At 42.8% G+C, this 24613-nt stretch overlaps 4 protein-coding genes across 6 annotated transcripts; 3 read left to right on the top strand and 1 right to left on the bottom strand.

Moving 5' to 3' along the window:
• Positions 1–89: 89 nt before the first annotated feature.
• On the top strand, positions 90–7011 carry tbccd1 (TBCC domain containing 1). The gene is made up of 9 exons (XM_018704377.2): positions 90–301; positions 1357–1421; positions 1509–1775; positions 2014–2172; positions 2349–2465; positions 3132–3381; positions 3595–3781; positions 3867–4397; positions 4762–7011. Exons 2-9 carry the CDS (start codon positions 1359–1361, stop codon positions 4973–4975), a joined length of 1788 nt encoding a protein of 595 aa, XP_018559893.2. The 5' UTR covers positions 90–301; positions 1357–1358; the 3' UTR covers positions 4976–7011.
• A 920-nt stretch (positions 7012–7931) lies between these two features.
• crygs2 (crystallin, gamma S2) lies at positions 7932–10192 on the top strand. The gene is given in 4 exon segments (XM_051072966.1): positions 7932–7940; positions 8125–8352; positions 8354–8470; positions 9910–10192. Coding segments are annotated over 4 exon segments (627 nt in total). The 3' UTR covers positions 10183–10192.
• Positions 10193–10299: 107 nt separating this feature from the next.
• On the bottom strand, positions 10300–17218 carry lcmt2 (leucine carboxyl methyltransferase 2). Of its 2 annotated transcripts, none has more exons than XM_018704375.2 (14): positions 16814–17218; positions 15883–16007; positions 15676–15757; positions 15389–15566; positions 15086–15242; positions 14800–14989; positions 14593–14700; positions 13362–13449; positions 13033–13260; positions 12635–12880; positions 12422–12519; positions 11088–11275; positions 10838–10973; positions 10300–10698 (listed from the first exon to the last, which is right to left on the bottom strand). In XM_018704375.2, the coding sequence occupies exons 1-14, from the start codon at positions 16859–16861 to the stop codon at positions 10534–10536; spliced, it is 2037 nt and encodes a 678-aa protein (XP_018559891.1). In that variant the 5' UTR covers positions 16862–17218; the 3' UTR covers positions 10300–10533. The 2 variants fall into 2 exon arrangements, with proteins under 2 accessions (XP_018559891.1, XP_018559890.1); XM_018704374.2 differs by having other exon boundaries at positions 15380–15566; positions 16814–17217.
• Positions 17219–17867: 649 nt separating this feature from the next.
• Positions 17868–24323, top strand: rab5b (RAB5B, member RAS oncogene family). Of its 2 annotated transcripts, XM_018704386.2 has the most exons (7): positions 17922–18025; positions 18508–18620; positions 19669–19983; positions 20506–20657; positions 22274–22396; positions 23550–23643; positions 23875–24323. In XM_018704386.2, the coding sequence occupies exons 3-7, from the start codon at positions 19818–19820 to the stop codon at positions 23988–23990; spliced, it is 651 nt and encodes a 216-aa protein (XP_018559902.1). In that variant the 5' UTR covers positions 17922–18025; positions 18508–18620; positions 19669–19817; the 3' UTR covers positions 23991–24323. The 2 variants fall into 2 exon arrangements, with proteins under 2 accessions (XP_018559901.1, XP_018559902.1); XM_018704385.2 differs by lacking the exon at positions 18508–18620 and having other exon boundaries at positions 17868–18025.
• The last annotated feature ends 290 nt before the right edge of the window (positions 24324–24613 follow it).

Raw genomic sequence — 24613 nt, 5'->3', positions numbered from 1 at the left:
CAAAGATTAACACTCAGCTGTTTGAATAAGGGGTTTGATGTCCGTTCTTCCCATTCTGCTGATATTACATGAATGCAGCATAAAGCGCGCCCCCGCGAGCTGCGCGCAACAGATGTCACATCCAGGCGCCAAATAGGAAGAACTGCAGGTGTGAGCAGTATCCGCTTTCTCCGTCTAACCGTAACAAACTACATCTACGGCAGGGCCCGTCTTTACTTTCACTTATGTTCGTCTCGACTCGTCGATCCACCGCCTATCGAGACGGAGCTGCGCGCTGCCGGGACGAGGACAAAGGCTGAAAGTAAGAACAAACCAGCCGCACTCCTGCCTCCTCTGCCCCGGCTAACCTCGACAGCTAACGGTGGCTAGCTGGAGAGCTTATTGAGTTGAAGTTAACTTTGACAGAAAACAACCCTCCTCCTGCAGTCCCGTTGTCTTTTACAACTAAAAGCGAGATAGTGTTTCATTTACCATGGGAGTCGATGGGTTGCTCTCAGCTGAGAGTTAGCTCGGTAGTTATATTATGATGCCAAGTCAGGTGTTGAGGACATGAACAGCAGTTGTCATGGGAGCGTCAAAGCGTCAGGCAGCAACAGCAACACATCTAAAGAGCTTCAGACTGACCTGGAGCAATCTGGAGTGGTAGTTTAGGGTTAGTGCTAATGTTTGCAAACGCTTTGATAGATAAGCTACAGTCACTTTGTTTATAGACAACGAAATTAATCCCATTAGGAAAAGAACAAACTGCCAACAATAGAACGTGGTGGAGGTTCTATCATCACCCCTGCCTCTTGTACTGTAGATTACCAAGTCCTTTAAGAGTGAAATGGGATACCAAGTGTCAGAAAACCAGGTTTGAGGTGAAGGTTTTGGATCTTTTTTTAGCAGGACTACCACCCAAAACACAAGAATGGCCGTAAAGGAAAAGATTGACTGTTTTAAAATTGGGCAGCAGTGAGTCCTGGCATTTTGGAGAAAGCTAAAATCTGCAAACTTAACAGAGCTTGAAGGTGGAACAGTGGAAGAGTTGTAGAAACTACCAGCTGGCAGGTGTAAGAAACTTAGTTGCACAGCTGTAAGAAATATTTAGAGGCTGTCGTTGTTGCTTGGTTCTGCAACCAAATATTAGTGAAGAAATTAGTGAATAATTGTGTCCCCGGTATATTTTGTGTTTGTATTATTTCACTGTTATGTGAAGTTTTTTTTGTTCAGTAACCTTAGAACCTTAGAATATTCTGTATATACAAAATTGGTTTGTTTGCATTTATCTCTAGCATTTTATATATACTGGGTGTGCCAATAATTTTGACCACGGCTGCTGTATGTGTCAAGTCATTTTGTTTACTTTCTCTTTAGACATGGAGGCAGATACTGTGAGCATATGGCCCCGCATGGAGCCCTTCTTACTGGGTGCCCTGCAGGTGAATATACCTTTATTAACTCTTAACTATAATGATACAGTCTAGTGGATGTGAATGTTGTAAAATAATCAGTTAATGCTGTTGTAGGTGTCTCCCTCCTCCAAACTCAGCCTGCACTATCTTCGCAAGATGGCGACCTATGTCCGAACGCGAGACGGCTGCTTCCCTGCCCTGGGCTGGTCCATGTGGAGGCACATTGCCTGTGGGAAGCTACAGCTTCCAGAAGACCTTGCATGGCTATATTTTGAGACCTTTGACCTTCTGGTAGGCCACAAGCCAGAGGAGAGGCTGGAGCAGGCAGAGTGTTTATCCCAGTGCTCTTCTAAAAGTGAGCTGGACCAACAAAGGAACAAGGTGAAGAAATGACAGGGGGGTGGAGTTCAGAAAGATTACGTGTGCAAATGGTTCAGTTTACCCAAGAATGAAATCCCATCTCTTCGTCCCAGTTAACCTTTTTGTATCATATCTTACTTTTCCATGTGGGTGTGCTGCTGATTGTTTTGTGTTTAGCCCCAGGCAGAGGTTAATGCTGTTGAGTAGGAGCTACACATTGATATTTGACCCTTGTTCCCTTTTCTCCCTTTTACTCCAGTTGTCTGTGGACACTCTGCAGTTCCTCCTCTTCCTCTACATTCAGCAGCTGAACCGAGTGTCTCTTCGCACCTCCCTGATCGGCGAAGAATGGCCCAGTCCTCGCACTCGCTCCCCCTCTCCATCAGACCGAGAGGCCAAGACCAGTTCCCAGAACAAGGTCCTTGTTACAGTGCAGAACCAAAGACAGACAGATAACGTGTTTGAAAGTTTTCTGTAATTCTTCTTACGCTCAGTGGAAAGCATCTACATTTTCAGGTTTAAAGCCAAATGTTACTGTCCTCTCTCTGGTCTCTGTGATGTGCCACTCATAGTTCTTTGTGTTTGGTTCAGCAGAACTGGGACGATCAGGCCCACTTGTCATTTGTGCAGAGCCATCTAGCTGAGATTCTGGAGCTGCTGGTGGAGCCAGGACAGCTGTCACAGTCTGGACAGGCCCTGAGAGACTGCCAGGTGCGTGCACACATCCTACATTGCTTCACAACAGCAAACTTAAAGCTGCTATATTTTGTTTTCCATTTTAATTTAATTTTTAATTTCTATTTATGCACTTATTTTAAGTTCTATTTTAATACTATTGTATTGTTGCTGATGAGTGGAAGTGTGGTTGTTGTTTTTATGAATTACTGGACAGCTGAGTTTCCCTTCAGGGATGAATAAAGTTCTTTCTATCTGTTCTATCTATCTATATAGTTTTATAATACAGTATATCAAATGGCAATGTGAAAATGGTAACTTGCAGCGATGAAGCGAGAGTTTTATAGTGAGTTTCAGCTCATTGGGCATCTGTCCAGCCCACAGCTTTATTGAAATATTAATGGTTCCTAAATTTACACAAAGCTAGTGAGTGGAATATGCTCAGAATGTAGATGATAATCATTCATAACATTAGCCTACGTAACACTCATATTACATTCAAGTTTTCCACTTTTTAATACATTTGAAATGGTGAATGGTGATATGTTAAGTTTAGTTATAATTATGATTATATTTGCATATGATTATCTTTGGACAGTGGTGCATGATTGCCTGTCATACTTATATTTTTTGAATAAAAATATGAAACAAAGTATTCAATTTTTATGCATTGAGGCTGATTTTGAAGTCATCTTGTGCCAGATCTCCCTGGAGGCAGTGCGGAGTTTGGGCTTGCTCTTGGAAGGCTCAGTTTGCGGCAGCAAAGCCATTCAGCCCATCCACAGGCTGCTGGCCAAAGGTCCACTCCAGACACAAGCTGGGTACTCCACAGTCAGCCGCTCCTTCTCCCTCCACAAGCTCCTCTCGTGTCTTCAGCACAGCCTCACACTCAACCCCTTTGGGATAACCGCGTGCCTGCGCTCAGGCAAGAAACTGGCCTGGGCTCAACAAGGTATCTTCTCCAGTGGATTTAGGCTTTATGTTGCAGTTTGTCAAAAATCTGAGCAGCAATTGTGAGACAATGGGTCAGTATTGAAAATCAGGAATGTGGTGGTGAATGGGTATATATATATATTTATGTATGTTATGGTCATCCATACAGTTGTCACTCTTTCTCTACCTGCCCGTCCACACTTCTTTGACAGTCTCTGTTTGTGCATTCTAGTGGAGGGGGCCATTAAGAGAGCCAAAATAGCCAGGAACACACACACGGCTCCACCCGGCAGTAAGATGGTGCTGATGTCCCAAGTCCTCAAACAGACCCTGGCAAAAACCTCAGACAAGCTGACCGGTGCCAACATCAAAATCCACAGATGCTCAGATGCCTTCATTTACCTTCTCTCACCTCTCAGGTATGGTTAGCTTCCATTAACACAGGCTGTAAGGTGGACTTTGTGGGACACAGTTCAGCTGTCATGGTTTTTGTTGCTCCTTCAGATCAGTCAGCTTGGACAAATGCCGTGACAGCACAGTGGTTCTGGGTCCTGTTGAGACCAGCGTCCACATCCATAGCTGCCAGAACTTGCGGGTGGTGTGTGTGGCCGGCAGGATCGCCGTCGGAGCCTCTTCACGTTGCACCATCCATGCCTTGACTCCCACCCGCCCCTTGCTCCTACCTGGAAACACTGACATTATCCTGGGACCCTTCCACACCTTCTACCCATCCCTGGAGGATCATATGGCCAGCGTGGGGCTAGCTGTGGTCCCCAATGCCTGGGATCAACCCCTGCTTCTGGGGACTGAGGGCCTCGTCAACCCCTCACTCAACGCATCGTCCAATCCAGACCCTGCCTGCTATCGCCTGCTGGCCCCGGCTGAGTTTCACACACTGGTCGTGCCTTTCCAGATGGAGGGCGACACATGCGAAGTGCCAGGCGGTTTGCCTCCTCCATATCAGGCAGCTGTTGATGAAAAGCAGAAGAGAATACAGAACTGGCAGAAGACTGTGATGGAGGCCCGGCTGAACAAGTGAGTAGCAAATTATCAAAAAAAGTAAAATATAAAAATAATTTGGATTATTCCATTATCCAGTGAGCTCTTTTAATCAGTGGAAAGTTATAATGGAACAACCAATCCAAAAATCAATAAGAATGTGAGTTAGCCACTCAGCTGGTGAGATATTATGGAGTTCAGTGGTGGCATTAGTGTCAGAAAATTTGCTCGAGGGGCTCCACACTCTACCTGACCCTGTCAGTACAGGAGACAACGGGGATTGATTTCTGTATGACCATGTTTTAATACCAGTCTCTCCCGCACGCCACCTCGTTCCTGCTTTTTAGTTTACTTCTTTTGTTTTTCTGTAGTAACCTGATTTCTCATTTATGTCCTTAAGGCAGCAGAAGCAGCAGTTCCAGGAGTTGGTGGAAGTCAAGTTCCACGAGTGGCTTCTGGAAACAGGGAACAGGCAGGAACTTGACAGCCTTATCCCGCCCACAATAGCCTCTTTAAAGGAATCCAATGGGCCTGCGACAGACACGACCCGAGTTAATGATACCAAACATATTCGGAATGGACGGGCAGTGGGACAGTCACCTATGGCTTGTTGACTTCTTGGGTTACTCTTTTCTGGGTCTCATCCCGCAGGATAATCGTACCTGTAAAGCACAACAGTATGCACAGACAGGCTACATATAGTATTTATGCCGTTAGGAGCCCCTGTCTCACCAAACTGAGGAGTATGTTTACACCAAGTGTTATTGTACAGTATGTTTGTGGTTATTTACACCTCACTCTGACAAGTCTGGAGCTGTTAATCTAGCTTTTAGAGTGGAAAGCTAGTCTCGGCTGCTTTGCAGTTCCTTCTTAAGAAAAGGCAGCTACTAATTGTTCTTTGCGTGTCTAAGCCAAGCAGGGAGTGGATTGGCATGTTGTAAAACAACATCGCAGGCACCATTCTCTTAAGGGGAGGTGTACACTTAAAAAAACATGGGTACAGCATATGTTAAATCACCACTGGATTTTAAAGGGGCATTTAGAAAAAGATGAGATTTGGGTTTACTGCTTAATGGATACAGAAAATCAAAATTTGATTTTAAGAAAAGAAGTGGAGCGATTATACTTTATAAGGCAACCAGCATGACAGGCTGTCAGACACGCTCTAAAAGATGTTCTCTTGTAGCATTATAGTGCATATAGAGCATTAACATCATAATAATTCTCAGTTTGAAATTCACTTACAACCCAGTGTTCCTGTGTAGAAGTATTTGTGTGAACTCAATATAGTTAGAGATGTTTTGGAGTAACCATTTAGAGGATTGTAAACTTGCGGCACTGTGCCGTGGTGGTTGCTGCTTTAGGTGAAGCTGTGGCTCAATACGGCAAAGTTGCTGTCTGAAGTGACTGTCACCATTTCTTCCCAAACTGTGCCCACGTGTGTAAACTAACCTACATGCTATTTTCTGATTTTTTTTTTTTTTTTTAATCATTAATGGAAGTTAAAGGATAACTCCAATATTTTTTGAACCTGGCCTTATTTTCCCATGTATTTGGAGGTAAATGGGATGGGGCTAAAGATCTTTGGTTGTCCACGGTGGCTGGGTACGCTGTTCTTGCTCAATACTGCACCGATTCCAAAGATTTTTGCCCCTGTCATTCATTGAAACTGCAAAACATGTGAAATTAAGGTTCAAAGGTTCTGGGGTTTAACATAAAGATAGATACATTTAAAGATAGAGATTGTAGATGCTAAATGAATTCAGCACTTTGGGTATTAAGGACACGTTAGTGCACCTACAGTTACTAGCTCAGGACATAGTATTTTTCTGTGTTATTAGAATATAGAAAAAAAGAAATCAAGCGTTTCCTATAACGGGGGAAAAAAGAAGGAATATCAACATAATTTATTTTAGGTCTGACTTTAATTGCACCGTCCAAACGTAGAAGGTAAGTCCACAGTACCTATAGCCAGGCTGCTCTCCACGTGCTGAATCTTTTAAACGTTGTATTTTTTTGCCACACCCCAGTTATTGGTATCACAATAGGTGTTACCACCAGCTGTCAAAGGAAATATTTGTTCTGACATGAGTGACTGTGCTGTGGCCACAAGTACAACATGAAAACACAGCAGCAGTTTTTATCGCAGACTGAGGCTAAATTGAACAACTATGGTCAGTTTGCAGGATAGTTATCAGATGTGCTACAGATCCTAACTATGTTTATTTTTATATTAAATCACCTGTATAAATATGTATATTTTAGCATTATAGGAAGACTATTTTTCATAAATCTGCCCTTCTTCAAGGACCATTTATTTCCATTAAGACCCTCTTCACAGAATGGGACCAACATTAAATACAACAGAACTGCTACATGTGTCTTCAGGGCAGCACTTAAGCAAAGATAGACTTTCTAAAGAAGTGCTGTTAAAATGTTATATTACTGTAAAAAAAATCTAAATGCTGGGACATGTTTCTTCATTTTCAACATGAAAGTGGTTACACTGTAAAATGCCTTAACTGTTGTTGCTTACTTTGAAAACTCACCCTTTGAACACACACCTCTATGCAGCCCTTACTATACGAAGAGCACAAGATGGTTTCCATTGTTAAAAAGTAAAAATCAATAAAGGTTATGTCTAAAACTTCCTGCTGATTGATTTGGATGCTTTGAAGCAAACAAATAATGAAGTCCATCTGAGTTGTAAAGAAATACATTGAAATGCAGTCATACCTTCCATCTTAAGAAAAGAGTACAACACCACCTCTAACTACAATCTTAATAATAAACATGTAATTGAACAGACTCATTTCAGATAGACAGGACTGTTGTATTGGTTTGCATAGGTTTATACAGGTGCACCTAAAGTATAACAAGCTTATGAATTATGATGCATGATTATAAACAGCCGTTCAATATAAAAAATCATTTAAATCAGTTCCACAGTGGCCAATTACAATAGTAAAATGCTGCTCAAAATGGATACATCAGTAATAATTATCCAATATAAACATTAATATACACAATACATCAAACAGTATTACACATGAGCCTTTTCTTGCAAGGGTGCTAAATACTTGAAGTATATTCTGCTAGTAATACTTCATTTAGATTAACTTTATGGTGCAGTGTTGCTACTTTACTGAAGGATCTGAGTGCGTCTTCCGCTGCAGCTCAATCTGTAAATTAGAAATAAGTCATGAGTTGTCAAGTCCTCGCCAGGTGGGGGAAAGCTGCTGGGGCTGGCATGTGTAATGTGGTGCGAGAGCCAGGTTGGGGAAGGGAGGTTGTGGGGTCAATGGACGCTTACCATGCCCAGCCATTATGCTGTAATCCTTCCTCGCTTTTCTGGAAAAACTGAATAGCACTAGAATCACTGACTCAATTTTTGGATCTCATTTTCATGACAAAGCGATTGTTCCCCTTGTGCCTCCACTGTTGCTGTTTATAAATGTGGGAAAGTGGGGATATAAAAGGGACCGGTGAGGGACCAGTGCGACATCGAGACCTCAGGGGAAACCACCATCACTTAACATCACCAAGGCTGTCCCACATATTATATCCAAGATGGGCAGGGTGAGTTCAGACAAACTGGGACTGGCACTTACATGGAGTCAGGTAACACATGGATTAAGTAGCAAAGTCTGGTTTTAATTTTCCCTCTCTGCAGGGATTATTGGGATATTTTAATCTGGGTTACAGTGTTGTTGACTGGATTTGCCAGTTTTAGGTGTTGATGCCTTAATCTGGTGGCGTTTAAAGCTGCACTGTCCATTGGAGCTCTGAAAAACCACCTGTCACTGGATCTATCAAACACTGTAAAGTCTGGCTGTCAGCTAAAACAAATGTGTGTTGTTCCCAGATTGTCTTCTACGAGGACAAGAACTTCCAGGGCCGCCGCTATGAGTGCGACAGCGACTGCTCAGATTTCCACACCTACCTGAGCCGCTGCAACTCCATCCGGGTGGAGAGTGGGGCCTGGGTGGTGTCATGAGAGGCCCAACTACATGGGCTACCAGTATGTCCTGACCAGGGGGGAGTACCCGGAGTACCAGCGCTGGATGGGACTCAACGACCGCCTCAGCTCCTGCAAGATGATCCACTTTGTAAGTCAGCCATCGTCTGTAAACTGATCTGCTTCTGATGCTGAGACGTGTTGGACAGTCTGACATCTCGTATTGAATGAACTGAACATTGCTTGTAGATGTTTTAATTAACCACTGATAAGATTTGTCCTCAGCTGTGAGGCAGGAGAGCCTGACTCTGGTGAGAAATTAGGTGAACTGCTGAAAGCTTAGAGTGAGTGCACACCAGCTGATGGGCACATCGAAGAGTTCGTGCTGTAGCGTTGATGCTACCAGTGACTGCAGGGCTTTGTCAATGGAGACCAATACCTGGGTCAGCTTGTTTGTATGATCAGGCTTTGGTCCAACCGACCCACAGCCTGCGGGCAGATTCCGGGGCACCACTTTCATTAGAAGAGAAAAGAAAAATCTATGTAGTTAGTAGGAGCTGCATGTGTACAGTTTTTTACTAGAGTGCAAACAATGAGGGATGGTGTTTGATTAAAGTCAGTTATCTAATTGATGTGGTAAATCCTGCCAGACACATAATCTGTACAAAACCTAGTTTGCCCTGATGCTCAGATTATAGTGAAAACAAAAATGTTATGTCATAAAGTTTTTCTGTCGACGATGATAATTGTCAAATCATTCATTTTTTATGGTTTTAGGCAGATTTTTGCCCCATGAGTCAAAGTTGAAGAAACCAGACAGTTAATGGTGGTTGTTCTTTATGGTCAGAACATTTCACACATCTGAGGTAGAAAACCATTATAATGATAAAATCTAACCTAACTAATCTAAAACCCAACTTGCACGATGCTTACCTAACCTTACCTAGGCAGTTCTTTCCATGCTCTCTAAACATGGAAATTAATTATATTCAACATTTATCAACCATTTGTTTTATTTCTATCAAGGAAAATTACATCATTGTTTTATATATATGTATATGTATATATACATATACATATATATATATATATATATATATTTTTTTTATCATTTTATGCCAGACTAATATGCAGTGCTGCTAACAGTAACACTTCACATTCCCCCACCATTTATAAGCAGTATATGAACATTTAATAAATGCAGGCATTAATATTAATTTAATTAATGCACAGTATTCATCAACAGGTATAACTTGAGGGCAGATATTTTAGATTATTGCACCTGTGTTTTATAATGTCATTAACATATCTGTTTATACACCAGCCTCCACTTATAGGTGTCCACAGGATGAGGTTTAATTGTTAACAAATAAATTTTCCTTTTGTTAGATACATATCTCATCTCCCTATATATCCCCCCTTCCCCCTTTCACTCACCCCACATTCCATTCCCATTCTTCCCCAACCCCCTGCACTAACTACCACCTCCACCCTTCACCCACCACTCTCCACCTATGCTCTGTTTTAACCCCCCTACCACCTGCTCCCAAACCCCTGCTGTCTCCCTCTCTTCCTCCCATCACCTTCTAGACCAGTGGGACCCCGTACAAGATGCAGCTCTATGAGAAGGCAGACTTCGGGGGCCAGGCCTTCCAGGCCACAGAGGACTGTCCGTCCCTTCTGGAGAAGGTCCGCTGGAGGGAGGTCAACTCCTGTAAGGTCTTCGACGGCTGGTGGGTTTTCTACGAGCACCCCAACTACCGTGGGCGCCAGTACTTCCTGGAGAAGGGGGAATACCGTAAGCCTGGCGACTGGGGAGCTGTCAGTCCTATGGTCCAGTCCTTTAGGCGCCTCACTGAATGAGTTACCCTCCATCCAAAACATTAACAGGCTCACTTTGATCTATGGGCACTCTGAGTCAGAACATTGGACTATAATTTTCTGAGGTCTCACAAATAAAAACCTGTCCAGCAAGCAGACTGAAGGCATTCCTTTGGAGTTTAATGTTTTTTGAACATTATGTATCCTTGCATACTTAGACATCCACACTCTAGGAATCAATAACAACTGCACATCTTGGCAAAGTAACCTCTGTTCATACATTCCCAGATAATTCAAGTTTATCCTTTTCATCCTTCCAGACATCTCTGAAGGCTGGATGTCAGATTGCATAAACTGCTGAGTTAAAGTCATTGATCTGAGCATAGAAACGCTTCACCCCAGTACTGGTCTGAGGTCCACAGTGACAGGCTGAGGGTTGAAATGAGTCCCAAAGGAGAAACAGTTCCCTCCTCCACCTATCAGGAGCAGCTCTGGTTCTTCTGAGTCCGTCAGCTCAGAGCAGAAAGAGTGGAGCATCAGAGGCCAGGGCACTGAGGTCTACAGATGGCAGAACACACAGTGATTTATTATTCAGTATCACAACAGATCTATACATGATCAATGACAAATATAAAATACACCCAGGCCTTTACAACCTGAGATATGTGTCCATTATGTCCAATTTAAGTTAACTGACCGTGTCCAGACTGAGCTCCATGCTGCTCCGTGTGGTGAGGTTGATCACGACGACACACGGTACGCTGTCTGAATGCAGCCAAACTCCACCCACTACAACCAGCTTCTCACCAATCACATGAGCAGAATGAGAGTATCTATAACAAAGCACATCATGTCAGATCTCATTAAAGGTACTTCTTGAGTAGAAGCTTCAGGGCAGAGCCTGGATGGTGTGAAGTTTTTGTCAGTGGCTCTAAGAAACAACAGACCTGGGAATAGGGGGGGGCTGCACCGCTATTCTGTCCCACCAGAAGCCTCTGTCATTGGGCCTTAATATGACCGTGTCCCCCAGTGGGACCCCTCTTCTGTTCAGTCCTCCAAACACCACCATGCCTCCCTCATATGAACATGCTGAGTGGGAATGGAGGGCCTCTGGTGCTGCGCCCTCTACTGGGATCTGAAAATAACACACACACACACACACACACACACGCATTGGACCTCATGCAAGAACATCTTTTATATCTTCTCCTAAACTCCTCTTTCTTTTTTTCAGTGAGGTTTGATTGTTCCAAGGCAGATTCCGCTTCAACTCTCTGAACTGGACAAACCTGTGCAGCCTGAAGAAGACCACCTGTTCAAGAGGAGGTATGTATTCCTGAGACTTAACGCCCCTAAAAATGCCATATACAGCTGCTCTGTTTGTGGGCTCAGACTCATTAACAAATGTTACCAGAGCAAAAAGAAGAGTTTAACACAGCAGAGCTTCAGTCTTGCTGTCAGAGACAAAACAAATGTAGCAGCATCAGTAGACTGATATCACTCCTGACAGTGACTGACTGAATACACAGTGGTTTAACATGAAGTTAGATGCTAAAAAACATGTCCATGACTAAAATGAGAGGTGGCCTAGGAGGCATTACAGATATGGAGATACAGTATAAGATGGGACAGTAGGTGGTGATCTGTCGGGTGCAGCAGAGAATGATGCTGGACAGACACCTGCATAAACATCCTTTGTTTGTTTGCAGTGGATGAGGAAAATGCAAAACCTTGGTTTGAACCATGGACCTCTTTTGCCTGCATACATTAAATGGACTGTAGTTATATAGCGCTTTTCTAGTCTTTTCGACCACTCAAAGCGCTTCACACTACAGATCACATTCACCCCATTCACACACCACATGTATATACAAAGTGCTTTTTCTATACATTCACACACACCAATGCACACATATCGGAGGCAATTTGGGGTTCAGTATCTTGCCCACGGATACGGACAAACTACACATGTTCTAAAATAATAAGTTAAATGAATAAGTATAATTATTGCCCTTGATCCAGTAGATATTGGCACACTATCTACACATGACTGATACAACAGGTCTGGGCCACTTGTGAATTTATAGTTTGTACCTAAGAGAAATTTCTAACTTGGAAAAAAATCGGTGAATGTAAGGAAGTCACTTGTACATTGCAATTTAAGAATGAACCTGTTAGTACAAGGCTCAAAATGATTTCAAGAGGAGAGAGACAAGACAAGTGTGTAATATCTCTGCATGGCATTAAAAAGCCATTTATACAGAGAACATAGGAGGCAAACCTCAGTCCAGTGCTGCTGCTCAAGACACAGGAAGTGGCCGTCACCCAGAACAGCCTCTGATTCGTTCTTTCCACCAAACACAAACAGAAAGTTTTTGCCTACAGAGAAAAGAGAGAGGGTCTTACTGTACAATAAGTAAGTAAGGATGAAACTGAATGGCTGAGAGATGAAGAAAGAGGAAGAGAGAAATCACCTAAGACTTTCTTTTCTCACCTTTATGACTGACGATTGTAGCGGTGTGTCTCCATCTTGGCGGTGGATGATCACCTGTACAAACCATCTGCTCTACACAGAGTTTCACCGCACCTCGGTCATCTGAGTCCAGAGGACCAGGTGGACCACAGGGGCCTAGGTTTACTTTGAAAAGGCCTCCGATTGGGTTGAGAGGAGAGGAGCGACCTCCGTATACTACAGCACCTCCTCCAGGACAAGACGTGACGGTGTGGTAGAGTCGCACACCTGAGAGGAGGCAACACAACAACCGCATTTTATGTGCATAGTTTTGATCATGAGACTAAAAACAGAACCGGTGATGGTAACACACAGCATAGATGCCCTCATCAGTAAGAGCAAAAACTTCTACAGAGAGAAAACACACAAAGTCGTCTCACCCAGATCTACTGACGGCTCCACACTGATGGATCTCCAGCCTTCCTGACCTCTGAGAAGGACTCTAGCTACTGCCCCCCTACCTCCCCTGCTGGAGCCTCCTGTTAGCAGGACCTGCCCTGGGCTCACCAAGGTGGACGCCATCCCCAGCCCCTCCACACAAACTGGTATAGTCTTCACACTCAGGGCTGCAGGGCTCCAAGATGGGCTTTTGGACGGCAGTGGAGATACTGAAGAAGCACACCCATGTCACAACCTTAGTTAGGAAATGTATACATACAGGCGAGCAGATGAATCATTATAATGACTTAAGAGTAAAAGTGAAAGCTACCTGGAGGATGTGAGAGTAAAGCCTGAGCCATGAAAGAGCCTCGAGATGCAGTGAGGATGAAGTAGTGGGAACATTTTTGGTGCCACTCCTGAAGGTGGACAGATACACAGACTCATTCAGACTCATAATGATGAATAATTATGATCATGCAAAACACCACGTGTTTTAATATAGAATGGAAAGTTAACAAGTTTTGTTAACAAGAAAAATTAGAAAAAGTGAACACATTTCACCCAAGAGCTACTTGGAGCACATTTGTGATTGATAAATAGTTTACGATGTTATTACTTGATATGTTATAATGTTTGTTTACAACAGTTTCTGTATGAACAGCTGCTGCAGTGCAATCCAATGGGCAACTGTCCACATCAAAGTGCGTCCACTAAAATGCTTGTTTTTGCCACCGACAAGCTCAGATTGTGTTAAGTGTCTCACAACATTATGGATAGGACTCCTCTCTGAGCAGGCCTCTCTCTGTCAGAGCATGATGGGTGGAGTTTGGTCGTCAGGGAGATTCAGCCAGTCTTCCTCTCTCCTCTGCCACATCTTTGTTTGCTTTTGCTTCAGCCTTGTTTAGGTTTTACATTTTACAACACTCTCCAGCTCATTAATCAAAACACCCATCCATCTATCTGCTGACACACTGATAACACACCTCATAATGTTAGGTTTTTTGGTTATTATCTCAGTAAATAATAAACTTGTTTAAATGTCCTGTCTCTGCCATCATCAATCGAATGAATCATCTTGGTAAGGTGAAGTTTAGTTTAGATCACTATTCTAGTCCTTCTTGTGTCTGTATTAGGTGAAATGTAGTTTAAGGTGTCCATTTGGTTACTGAGATTTCTCCCATTAGGTTTTGGTAGCAGTCTAATCATGAGATTATTGCAACTTGATCTCTTGAAGTGGCAGTGAAAGTGGGGAGAGCTATACACCCACTGGTTTTCAGTGAATAAGGACCTCTGTTTATACCCACTATAATCTTGATTGTCTTCCTCTCTGTCTTAAAGATCCTGAGATACCAATGCTGTGGATGTCTGAAGGTGGACAAGCCAGAGGAACCTGTGGTATGGGTGGGGTTTAAATGTTTTCCCTGCCTCCTGGACTTGAGAGTACATTAGGTTTTCACAAGAAAGTCTGATTTAAAATCAAAACTAAGACACTTTGCAGACTAAGTTGTTCCAGTAACTTGGGCCATGGTGAAATGGTCTCCACATTTCAACGGCCTCACCTCATATTCATCAAAAGGCTCCAGGACCTCCACTCTGCACCTCTCCTCCTCAGGGACCAGCCCCAGGTAGAAGTCATTCATATCCAGACACACACACTGCTCCCAGCCCTGAAGACAAAATCACAGGTTTACAGGCAGATATTATTTGGTTTTACACTTGAACAGTTACAAGACACAGTGAGAAGTATGTACAATCTGCATACTAGCCTTGTCCAGGAACCTGCGTCTCTGTGCAGCAGTGTCTGGGTATTGTCGAACGGCGTGTAGAGTCGAATTTAGTTTCAGGAAATGATCCTGCATGATCCGACCAAAGGGATCATGTGGATGGATCTGCTCATACATCACAAAGAGCGACTGAGGCAGGAGCTTCGCCGCCCAACTAATAACAACATCTGACCTGGAAGACACACAACATACAACTGCCACTGACAAACACTCACATTAGTGCTGTGTGATTCCCAGTGAGATCACATTATACATGCACAGTGTTTACCATTGTGTTTCCATGTAGGTGAGCACCACCTCAGAGAGAATCAGAGTGGGGGCAGCCCAGTCCAACCCAGCTGCATCCAGAGCCTCTACCACCTGGGACTCCTCTCTAACATCCAGGCCTAACAGATGGTACTGACCACTGGACACATGCAGAGGTCCTGAACACACACACACACACACACACACACACACACACACACACACACACACACACAGAAACAAGCTTATGAAATCTAATGTTCTAATCTTAAATGATAAATGCATTCCAGAACAGTAGGGAAGTTGAATGACATACCAGACATACCAGGAGAAGGTAAATGGGCATCTAACATCCCCCTCAGTGTGATATTAGAATTGATCAGGGCAGTCTTACGCCGGGCAACATCTGGGAAATCCACCTCAAACACAACAGCCCTGATGAGCGCTTCATCTGCGTGTAGGCGAAAATATAAAGAGTCGAACCCTGCCCCCAAAGACAGAATCTAGAAAAAGGGAGAGACAGCAACAGAGGAGGGAAAGGTAAAAAATGAGACAGAGCAAACCCTCCCTGCTAAATATCATCTGGGGGGGTACAGTATCCTGTTAACTTACCTGTCTCTTAGGGCAGTTTTCAGTGACCTGGAAAAATCTCCTTATACAGTGGTCCACAGCTCTCCAGCGTACATAGTAGCCCCTAAAGCATATAACTCAACTGTAGAGTCTGATGTGTACAAACATATACTGTATTCCTTTTACTTTTCTCACATTTCTCACAGGAGAGAAAAGCATAGATAGACTAGTATTAAGGTCTCGACTGACCTGTTGATGAGCGGGGCTCTCCTCGCCACTTTGCACACAAAGTGCTGGAGAAAGATGTCGTGAAAGTATCCCTGTGCCGCAGCAGACACCTTGCTCACCACACTGCTGTCGTTGGTTCCCTGCACCTGGGGTCAAGCCACAGACAAACACGTATAAATGCCTGATGCCAGTAAGTAGTCAGATCCTTTACACAAGTAAAGTAAGTAAAGTAAGTAAAGTCCTCCTTTTTGTTCTGATCAAAGTATCAAAAGTAGAAGCTCTCAGTACAGAGAAATTGATTACTGGATGTATTAATGTATAAGTAGCATAGCACTTACTGTTGTTGTACAAAGTATTACAGACTGTTGGGTAGTTTAATCTATATCAGTGCTTCATATTTTCAGTGGTGGAAGAAGAACTCAGATCTTACTCTTAAAAGTACCAATACAACTAAAGAATACTTTGCAAGTCCTGCATTCAAAAGTGTTCTTAAGTAAAAGTAAAGAATTATTATTATTACAGCTAAATGTATTTAAAGTATCACAAGTAAAAGTACTCACTCTGTTGATAAATGTCCCTGTGTGACTGATCTGTCATTATACACTATCTATGAACTGTCAGATAATTGAAGTGGAGTAAAAGTTGAGTTGAGTTGAGTTCAATAATTCCCTGTGAAATGTAATGGAGTAGAAGCATAAATGGAAACAAGTAAATGTAGTACAGTAGTAGAACTTTCTACCACTGCACTGTACACTAATTCAGACTGTGACAGTAAATGTAGAGAAGTACAACATGTCCCTCTGAATTATACAGTACAGAAGTACAGAAGTATACAGTGGCCTGTAGTGGAAATACTCAAAGTACAAGTACCTCACGTAAAGTACTTGAGTAACTGTACTTAGTTACATCTCACCACTGATATACTGCTGAGCTAGTGAGTGGTTTCTCGTACCGCGGTGTCTCTCCCCTGCTTCTGCTTCTTTCTGTTGGTCGTTGGCATAATGTCAGTAAACTGTCACATCAGTTACAGTCCAGCACACGTGGTACAGATATTTAGATGATCGTTAACAGGAACGTTTGTGGTTTCAGTAAGAGACTGGGGTCTACGGATCAAAATAATTCAAACATCCTTCACGTGTGAAAGACTTCCGGGTACTTGCGCTCTTGCGCCCCATGCGGCCTGGAGGCGACAACAGAAAACACCTCCCTGTCAGTTACTGCCGTTCAAAATTCCGTTCAGATAATTGTACATTTAAGAGCAGGATTGTACTAGTCAAGATAATGGAGCTGAACACACAGAGCCCCAACACCGAGACCCTGGAAATGTTTATAAAGTCTAAAGTTTGTTTTTAGAGGTAATCTTGATTTTTTAAAAGATAAAATTCTTAGTATCACTGTTTATTATTGGTATGTATGATCAGCTGAAGGTCTGAAATAGGTTTGCAATAATACCACCAAGTAGTCTATCTTGTTATGCATTATAAGTGTTACAGGGTAACACTGCGGTCGTTTTGTACTCTCTGTACAGCTGTTTGTGGCACTTTTGTATATTTTATTAGTCATGTGCACAACTTTATCTTTAGCCACCCATAGCATGCTACTGCATAAATACGGGGTGGACAAAAAAGAAAGAAAAACAACCAACTGACTGGCTCTTAGGCCGTGATTGTGCTGCTTTATTCAGGCAAATGTGGCAACACTGCGTACACTTCCCGGTTATATCATTATCTCAGATGTCCATCGCAAAAAACCGTCCATAAACTCGCTTGGAAATCACAGAAAAAAGACGCTCCTTACAACCCCAGAACTGACTGAGAATCTTCACATTTTTACGTTTTTTCAGTATCTAAGTAATCCAGTCATGGTTTTCTGTACATCTAATGATACACTGCAAACAGGAACTTCTAATATAGCATTCGGCTTTCTTACTTTTCCGATTTCCGATATGTTTGGGCGGGTTCTGGCCCCTGATTGGGCTACTTTTTTGTGAAATCTGGCAACACTGACTTAAGAATGCGGCTCTTTCCAGGACTGACAATGCGGCACTGATTGCGCCTGCGCCAGTTTACAGGAAGTGTGCTAACATTTTCTTTTACCAGCTGATAGCCAAATTGTCAACAGTTAAGCCTGCGATAGCTGCGCCGCTGAAACGACGATATCCACGGTAAATATCTGAATGTTGTCCTCTCAGTAGGGTCACGTTATTCAGGTGGACGGGTAGTATCTATGTGTTTAATTGGGCGTCGAAATATAAAGCTTTGGTTCAGTTTTGTGTCGCGCGACCTGAGCGGTGTCCCGTTAGCACATAACGCAAGATAAAAGCTGGCGATCTGATAACATTTATTATGGCAGTAACCTCATGGTGAAAGAGTGCAGGAATGCCAGCTACCCTCTGTGCAGACACTTCACCATATGACGCTGAGGCTTGAGCGATGTTTCATATGACTAATTTGCTGCAGTGGTGGTGTTGAGCAGTGTGGTCTGTGAGGTGGATGACAGCAATCTGAGGCGCAGCATCCCTGTTTAAACTCTGCCCTCACCGCTGGGAATGGGACATTATTTTCAGACATAATTAACCGAAAACATCGGAGAGTCAAGGCTGGTGAATGCAGACTTGTATCTAGCTATTCATTTGTGTCATGTCAGGGAAATCTCCACCCTTCCTCCAAAAACCCTCATCTGTAGACTTTGTGGATCCACTGGAAGAGGATATTGTTGCCTTGGGAAAGAAAGGAAAGTGTGTGTGAGCTGAGGTTGAGGTAAGATTCAGGCACAGCTAACATTCAGGGGTAAGCAATTAATAGTTATTTTCAGCATCTTTTTTTAATTAGGGGGCTAACAGAGAGATGTAGCTCTATGTGTTGTCAGTAAATGTATTTATTTATTCAGAGGAAACTGGCTGTTTTATTATTGTATCTCAGGGCAGGTGCTATTTTTCCATGGGTACCTCCCTAAGCAGCTGATTTCAGTGTAAAAAATCATGACACATGTACACAAATGTATGTTTTGTGTTGAAGTACAGTTGTTATTATTGGGGCTGCACGTAACAGTTATTTTCACTATTAATTAATTTGTCCATCATGATCTTGATTCTAGTTTACCACAGCCCCAAGGAGCTTTACTTAAATGTCTTGTTTTATTTTACCTTCAGTCCCAACGCCAAAGATATTTACTTTAACACATACAGTGAAGAAAAGCATCACAGCCTCATGTCTGAGGACCTGGATCCAGCAAATATTTGGTGTTTTTACTTGAAGAATACCTGATAGTTGCCTGTTAATATGCTGTGAATCAACGCATCGATTAATCAATCCTGCTCTCATTGTAGCCAAAGAATATTTTTCTTTCATAATATTTATTAGACTGTTATTTGTTTGAGATATATTCATCATTTAGTTGCATTACAGAATCCTGTTTTTTTTTTTTTTTTTTTTTTTTTTTTTATTTTTTTTTTAAACATTGTTATCTGCAGTGAATTTGTGAAAACTGATGCAAAAATTTTCATGGCAGCTGACAGGGAAAACCTTTTCGGAGGCAAATATTATTATTGGAGCAGCCAGATTTGTCCCACAGGTCATTATTTTCCTACCACTGATGTGCAACAGTGCAGTTGCAATACAAACTTGTGTCCTCCTATCTCTTGAATTCATATCAGAGCTCCACCCTCCTCATAAAACCCTAATCTTCAGGCTTTTTGGATCCACTGGGAGAAGCTTTTGTTACCTTGACAGGGAAAGAAAAGTATATGTGAGACAAGGTATGATGTAATCTTGCACCAGAACAAAACACTTCCACTTCTTCACACAGATAAAACAAGGAGAGTAGAGAGGTCAAGACATCATCAGCCAGACCCGACTTCGGTCCATTTTAGAGGCAAGTGACTGACATCCCAGAAGCACCTGTCTCCACTCCAGGGAGGAGGCCCAGCCCCCCTGCCGTCTCCTACGCGGGTCGGTATGAGCTCCAGAGGGAGTGGAGGCCGCACCAACGGCACACTACCACAGACCAAGATATGCCAGTTCAAGCTGGTGCTGCTGGGTGACATGGCCGTGGGCAAGTCCAGCCTGGTGCTGCGTTTTGTCAAGGGACAGTTTGATGAGTTCCAGGAGACGACCATAGGAGGTGAGGATGAGAAGTGTGAACACTGTGAATGAATGTGGGGCAGGAAGGCTGGTTAAAATGGTGGAACATGTATTCAGAGCTTTTACTTATGTAAAAGTGACAATAGGCTACAACAGTGTAGAGATATTATGCTACAATGATATACATATATGCTCCTGCATCCCAAATTTTACTTAAGTAAAAGTACAAGATTATTAGTACCAAAAATACTAAGTAACAATTTCTACTACACTTGTGTGTTGCTGTATGTGTGTTGCTTGGTAACCATTCCACTAAACATAGCTGAAGGACTACATTGCTTGGCGGAAGAATTATTATTTGTTATCAATAAGTTATTAGTTGCTGTGTTTCTTTTATGAGAGCATATGAAGCAACCATTCTATCTACAGCTTATCACAGTAAACTGCAGTCTCTCTGGGCTTATTGTTTTAGCTCATTTCTACCACCACAAAAAACTGAGTGATGGTAGGTTTTAAGAAACACCTGCCTGGTAACCTGTCACTTGTCTGTTGTTTTGTCCAGCTGCATTCCTGGCCCAGTCAGTGTGTCTAGATGACACCACAGTGAAGTTTGAGATCTGGGACACCGCAGGACAAGAGCGATACCACAGCCTGGCTCCGATGTATTACCGCGGAGCTCAGGCTGCTATCGTCGTCTTTGACATCACCAAGCCGGTACGTATGGTATAAACATCAATCATACATTCATTAGTTCTGGATCATGTTGACGATACTGACATAGTCCAATTTAATATTAACTATTATTACACTGCCTGGCCAAAACAAAGTCACCACCTGGATTTAACTAAGCAAACAGCTAAGAGCCTCCTATTGGATAATTACTGCATGGGTCTTTATCTTTCAGCAGGCAGCAAGTTATTTAACCCCAACTGATGCAATGAGTAGCTTCTCATTTCTTAAACAACCATGTCGAAAGACACATCCAGTGGTTGTGGAAAAGATGTTTGGGTTAGGTTAGGGTTAGGGTTAGTCTGTTTGAGAAGTGTCATTGGCATGCATCAAGCAGAGAAAACGTCTAAGGAGATTACAGAAACTACTAAAATTGGGTTAAGAACTGTGCAACGCATTATTAAAAACTGGAAGGATAGTGGGGAACCTGTCTTCAAGGAAGAAATGTGGTTGGAAAAAAATCCTGATTGATAATGGTTGGTGATCACTTAAACATTTGGTGAAATCAAATCGCAGAAAAACAACAGTAGAACTCAGGGCTATGTTTAACAGTGAAAGTAAGAGCATTTCCACACGCACAATGCGAAGGGAACTCGAGGGATTGGGACTGAACAGCTGTGTAGCCTTAAGAAAACCACTAATCAGTGAGGCTGATTCAGAAAAAAAGGCTTCAGTTTGTTAGAGAGCATAAAGATTGGACTCTGGAGCAATGACAGAAGGTCATGTCCAGATTTACCCTGTTCCAGAGTGATGGGCGCATCAGGGTAAGAAGAGAGGCAGATGAAGTGATGCACCCATCATGCCTAGTGCCTACTGTACAAGCCTGTGGGGGCAGTGCTATGGTCTGGGGTTGCTGCAGTTGGTCAGGTCTAGGTTCAGCAACATCATGTGGCCAAAGAATGAGGTCAGCTGACTATTGAACTGACCAGATTATTCCATCAATCCTCCCTGATGGCACAGGCATATTCCAAGATGACAATGCCAGGATTAATCGGGCTCAAATTGTGTGAGTGATTCAGGGAGCATGAGACATCATTTTCACACATGGATCAGCCACCAGAGAGTCCAGACCTTAACCCCACTGACTGCACAGTGGTCCAACGTCTCCCATCATCAATACAAGATCTTGGTGAAAAATGAATGCAACACTGGACGGAAATAAATATTGTGACATTGCAGAAGCTTAGCGAAACAATGCCACAGCGAATGCGTGCCGTAATCAAAGCTATAGGCAGTTCAACGAAACATTAGAGTGTGTGACCTTTTTTTTGGTGGCGACTTTTTTTTTGGCCAGGCAGTGTATTATACGTGTTTTCCAGGCATTCATAGTTTCACACAGCTAAAACTGCCAAGTAAGTGAAGAACCTAAGGGTAGCACAGAACCAACATTACAATAATAGGTTAAAGTAATAACCCAGACCATCTGATGTTAATAGTAATATTAATATTAATATACCAGTATACTGCCCAGCATTATGCTTACAGTAGCTGAGGAGGTGAGCAGTCTGTGCCCTAATGGATGAATAAATTCCTATATTATCTTGTATGTATTATTCATGTACATCACCTCTGTCATTTCTGCCTGCTGTGTGTTTCTGCAGGAGACTTTTGAGCGAGCCAAGGCCTGGGTGAAGGAGCTGCAGAGACAGGCCAGTCCTAACATTGTTATTGCTCTGGCTGGGAACAAGGCTGACCTGGCAGAGAAGAGACTAGTAGAGTATGAGGTAACACATTCCCATCCAGCCATTTTCACGGGCTATAGCCTTAATTAAATCATAATGGATTACCTTTATGAAGTTGGATGGGTGTCACTACAGATGACAGGTAGCATATGTTTTATGAATGAGTCAGTTAATGTTTATTTATTCAGGAAATCTCAGTGAGATCCACATCTGCTCTGCCAGACAGACCTGAGAACAAATTACACAAACGCAAGGTCATAATGAGAAAAATCATTCAGTCAGAACAATCACACATGCATACACACACTCACTGCCCAGGGGCCCCAAAACCCAGATTTACTTCATTTGGGTCTACATAATTTGATTAATCACAAATTGTCAGAATTTCAGCACAGAACATGAAATATGATGAGTCCTCCATCCCTCAGCTCGTGGCCCTGGTCTTGAGGAGACGGACCCTGTATCAAAATCTGGTCATTATCTTAACTATTTTTGTTGATATTGTGGTTGTAAACTTGTGTTTTGTCACATTGCTTCCATTTTTCTCTCTGTGTCAAGTCATTAACACACAGATAACCTGGGGAACAGTAGTGTTATTCTACTATAGGAGGACCGTAAGGCTGCAGCCAATAATGATTTTCAATATCAATACAGCTGACTGTTGTTTTCTTTAATAATCAATTGATTGCTCAGTCTGGAAAATATCTGACAATAGTGACAGTGAGCAGCAATCCAAAACCCAAATATGTTGAGTTTATCAGAAAATAAAACTAAGAAAACTGGCAAATATTGTGTGTACTACTGATACTGTGGCTTGTTAATTTGACTCAAAAATGATTTAAACAATTTTCAATCCAATTAATCATTGTAGCTCTTAGATCACCGTGGGAGTGAAATCAGTCTTGTGCTTAACCATATCCTGGACATCACACACATTAGTTGCCACCTGACAATGTTGCATTCAAGTACCAGAAAATCTTGAATACAAAACATAAACCTTATCTGTTGCAGAGGCTGCACTTCACAGCTCAGAGATTTGTCTAGTGTTGTTGGAGGTCTGTGCTCAGCTGAGTGTTTTCTATTTGGAGATAAGAGACATTTTAGCTCTTTTCAGCTGCTGGCTGTTTTTAGTGTTTGTAGCTTTTCAAATGACTGCTGATGTTATATGAGTTGGTTTGTGTGCTGTTTGTTGCAGGAAGCCCAGACGTATGCTGAAGACACTGGCCTGCTCTTTATGGAGACGTCTGCCAAGACAGCCATGAACGTCAATGAGCTCTTTCTGGCCATTGGTGAGTGTCTGTTTCTGCTCTTACATCTGAACAGACAATTAGAATTTGATTTCAGAGAATGATTTAGGTCATAGGAGTCATTACTCTCACCTGTGTTTGGTCCACATTCACTGTGTTCAACATCTACACACGTCCTGTTGGAACACTTATTCTCTCTTATATTAATCCTAATAAAAGACCTGGTGAACACACGATGCACATGTCCTGATATTTCCCTTTTTCATACTGCAGCAAAAAAGATGCCAAAAACAGACACCCAGAACCCGACACATGCAGCGCGACATCGGGGAGTCAACCTCCAGGACCCAGATGCCCACTCCACCCGAGCCTGCTGCGGTGGGAACTAGACCTCCACAACTCCCACCAGTATTCCACCACCCACACCACCACAGCCCTTCAAGCATCCTGTCTCCTTCAACCAACTTACAGGGGAGAGTGGGTGGGCCTGATGCGGGGGGGACAACCCAGTATCTACTCACCCACTTCCCCTCCATTCATCCTCCTGTCTGAGCAGACAGAGATCCAAAGGAGAGAATAAGAGGAAAGAAAGAGCAAACAGATGGAGGAAGAAGACACAGTGCTTGTGTCTCTTGACCAACAACTGAGATTCTGCATTTGGAAATAACAAGTGGAGGTTATAGTGAAGACTGAGAGGAGCAAAATAAAGAATGTGGAAGACAGTGGCGAGCCTGTTGTAGTATTTAGCACTAATTGTGAATTTTCTTTCGTTTTCACTCTGCCTTGCATCATTTCAGTCACAGCCCTGTTTGATTACGTAAAAATGCACAAACTGAGCAGCACATGCCGGCGAGTGGCCAAGACAGGAAGGGAGGGAAAAAAATGGCTGAGGCATAAATAAAGAAGCTGAACAGTTAGGATGTGGCTGCTTTCCTCTTCTCTTTGTCAGAGCTTGCGCCTGCTTGCTTTGTCTCTTCCAAATCCTGCTGTGAATAATGCCACATATTGTAAA

Source organism: Lates calcarifer, linkage group LG1 (assembly GCF_001640805.2).
Source record: "Lates calcarifer isolate ASB-BC8 linkage group LG1, TLL_Latcal_v3, whole genome shotgun sequence".
NCBI lineage: Eukaryota > Metazoa > Chordata > Actinopteri > Centropomidae > Lates > Lates calcarifer.
This window is presented reverse-complemented; position numbering and strand designations above follow the sequence as displayed.

What these genes read in the sequence shown, in the direction of transcription:
- tbccd1 (XM_018704377.2), top strand. Translation starts at nt 1,359, where the DNA reads ATGGAGGCAGATACTGTGAGCATATGGCCCCGCATGGAGCCCTTCTTA. An exon ending in TCTTACTGGGTGCCCTGCAG is followed by an intron (nt 1,422 to 1,508) that starts GTGAATATACCT and finishes ATGCTGTTGTAG; the next exon opens with GTGTCTCCCTCCTCCAAACT. An exon ending in TGGACCAACAAAGGAACAAG is followed by an intron (nt 1,776 to 2,013) that starts GTGAAGAAATGA and finishes CTTTTACTCCAG; the next exon opens with TTGTCTGTGGACACTCTGCA.
- rab5b (XM_018704385.2), top strand. Translation starts at nt 19,818, where the DNA reads ATGAGCTCCAGAGGGAGTGGAGGCCGCACCAACGGCACACTACCACAG. An exon ending in TCTTTGACATCACCAAGCCG is followed by an intron (nt 20,658 to 22,273) that starts GTACGTATGGTA and finishes GTGTTTCTGCAG; the next exon opens with GAGACTTTTGAGCGAGCCAA. An exon ending in TGAGCTCTTTCTGGCCATTG is followed by an intron (nt 23,644 to 23,874) that starts GTGAGTGTCTGT and finishes TTCATACTGCAG; the next exon opens with CAAAAAAGATGCCAAAAACA.
- lcmt2 (XM_018704374.2), bottom strand. Translation starts at nt 16,861, where the DNA reads ATGCCAACGACCAACAGAAAGAAGCAGAAGCAGGGGAGAGACACCGCG. An exon ending in GACGCAGGTTCCTGGACAAG is followed by an intron (nt 14,701 to 14,799) that starts GCTAGTATGCAG and finishes TTTTGTCTTCAG; the next exon opens with GGCTGGGAGCAGTGTGTGTG. An exon ending in TACAATCGTCAGTCATAAAG is followed by an intron (nt 12,520 to 12,634) that starts GTGAGAAAAGAA and finishes TTTTCTCTGTAG; the next exon opens with GCAAAAACTTTCTGTTTGTG.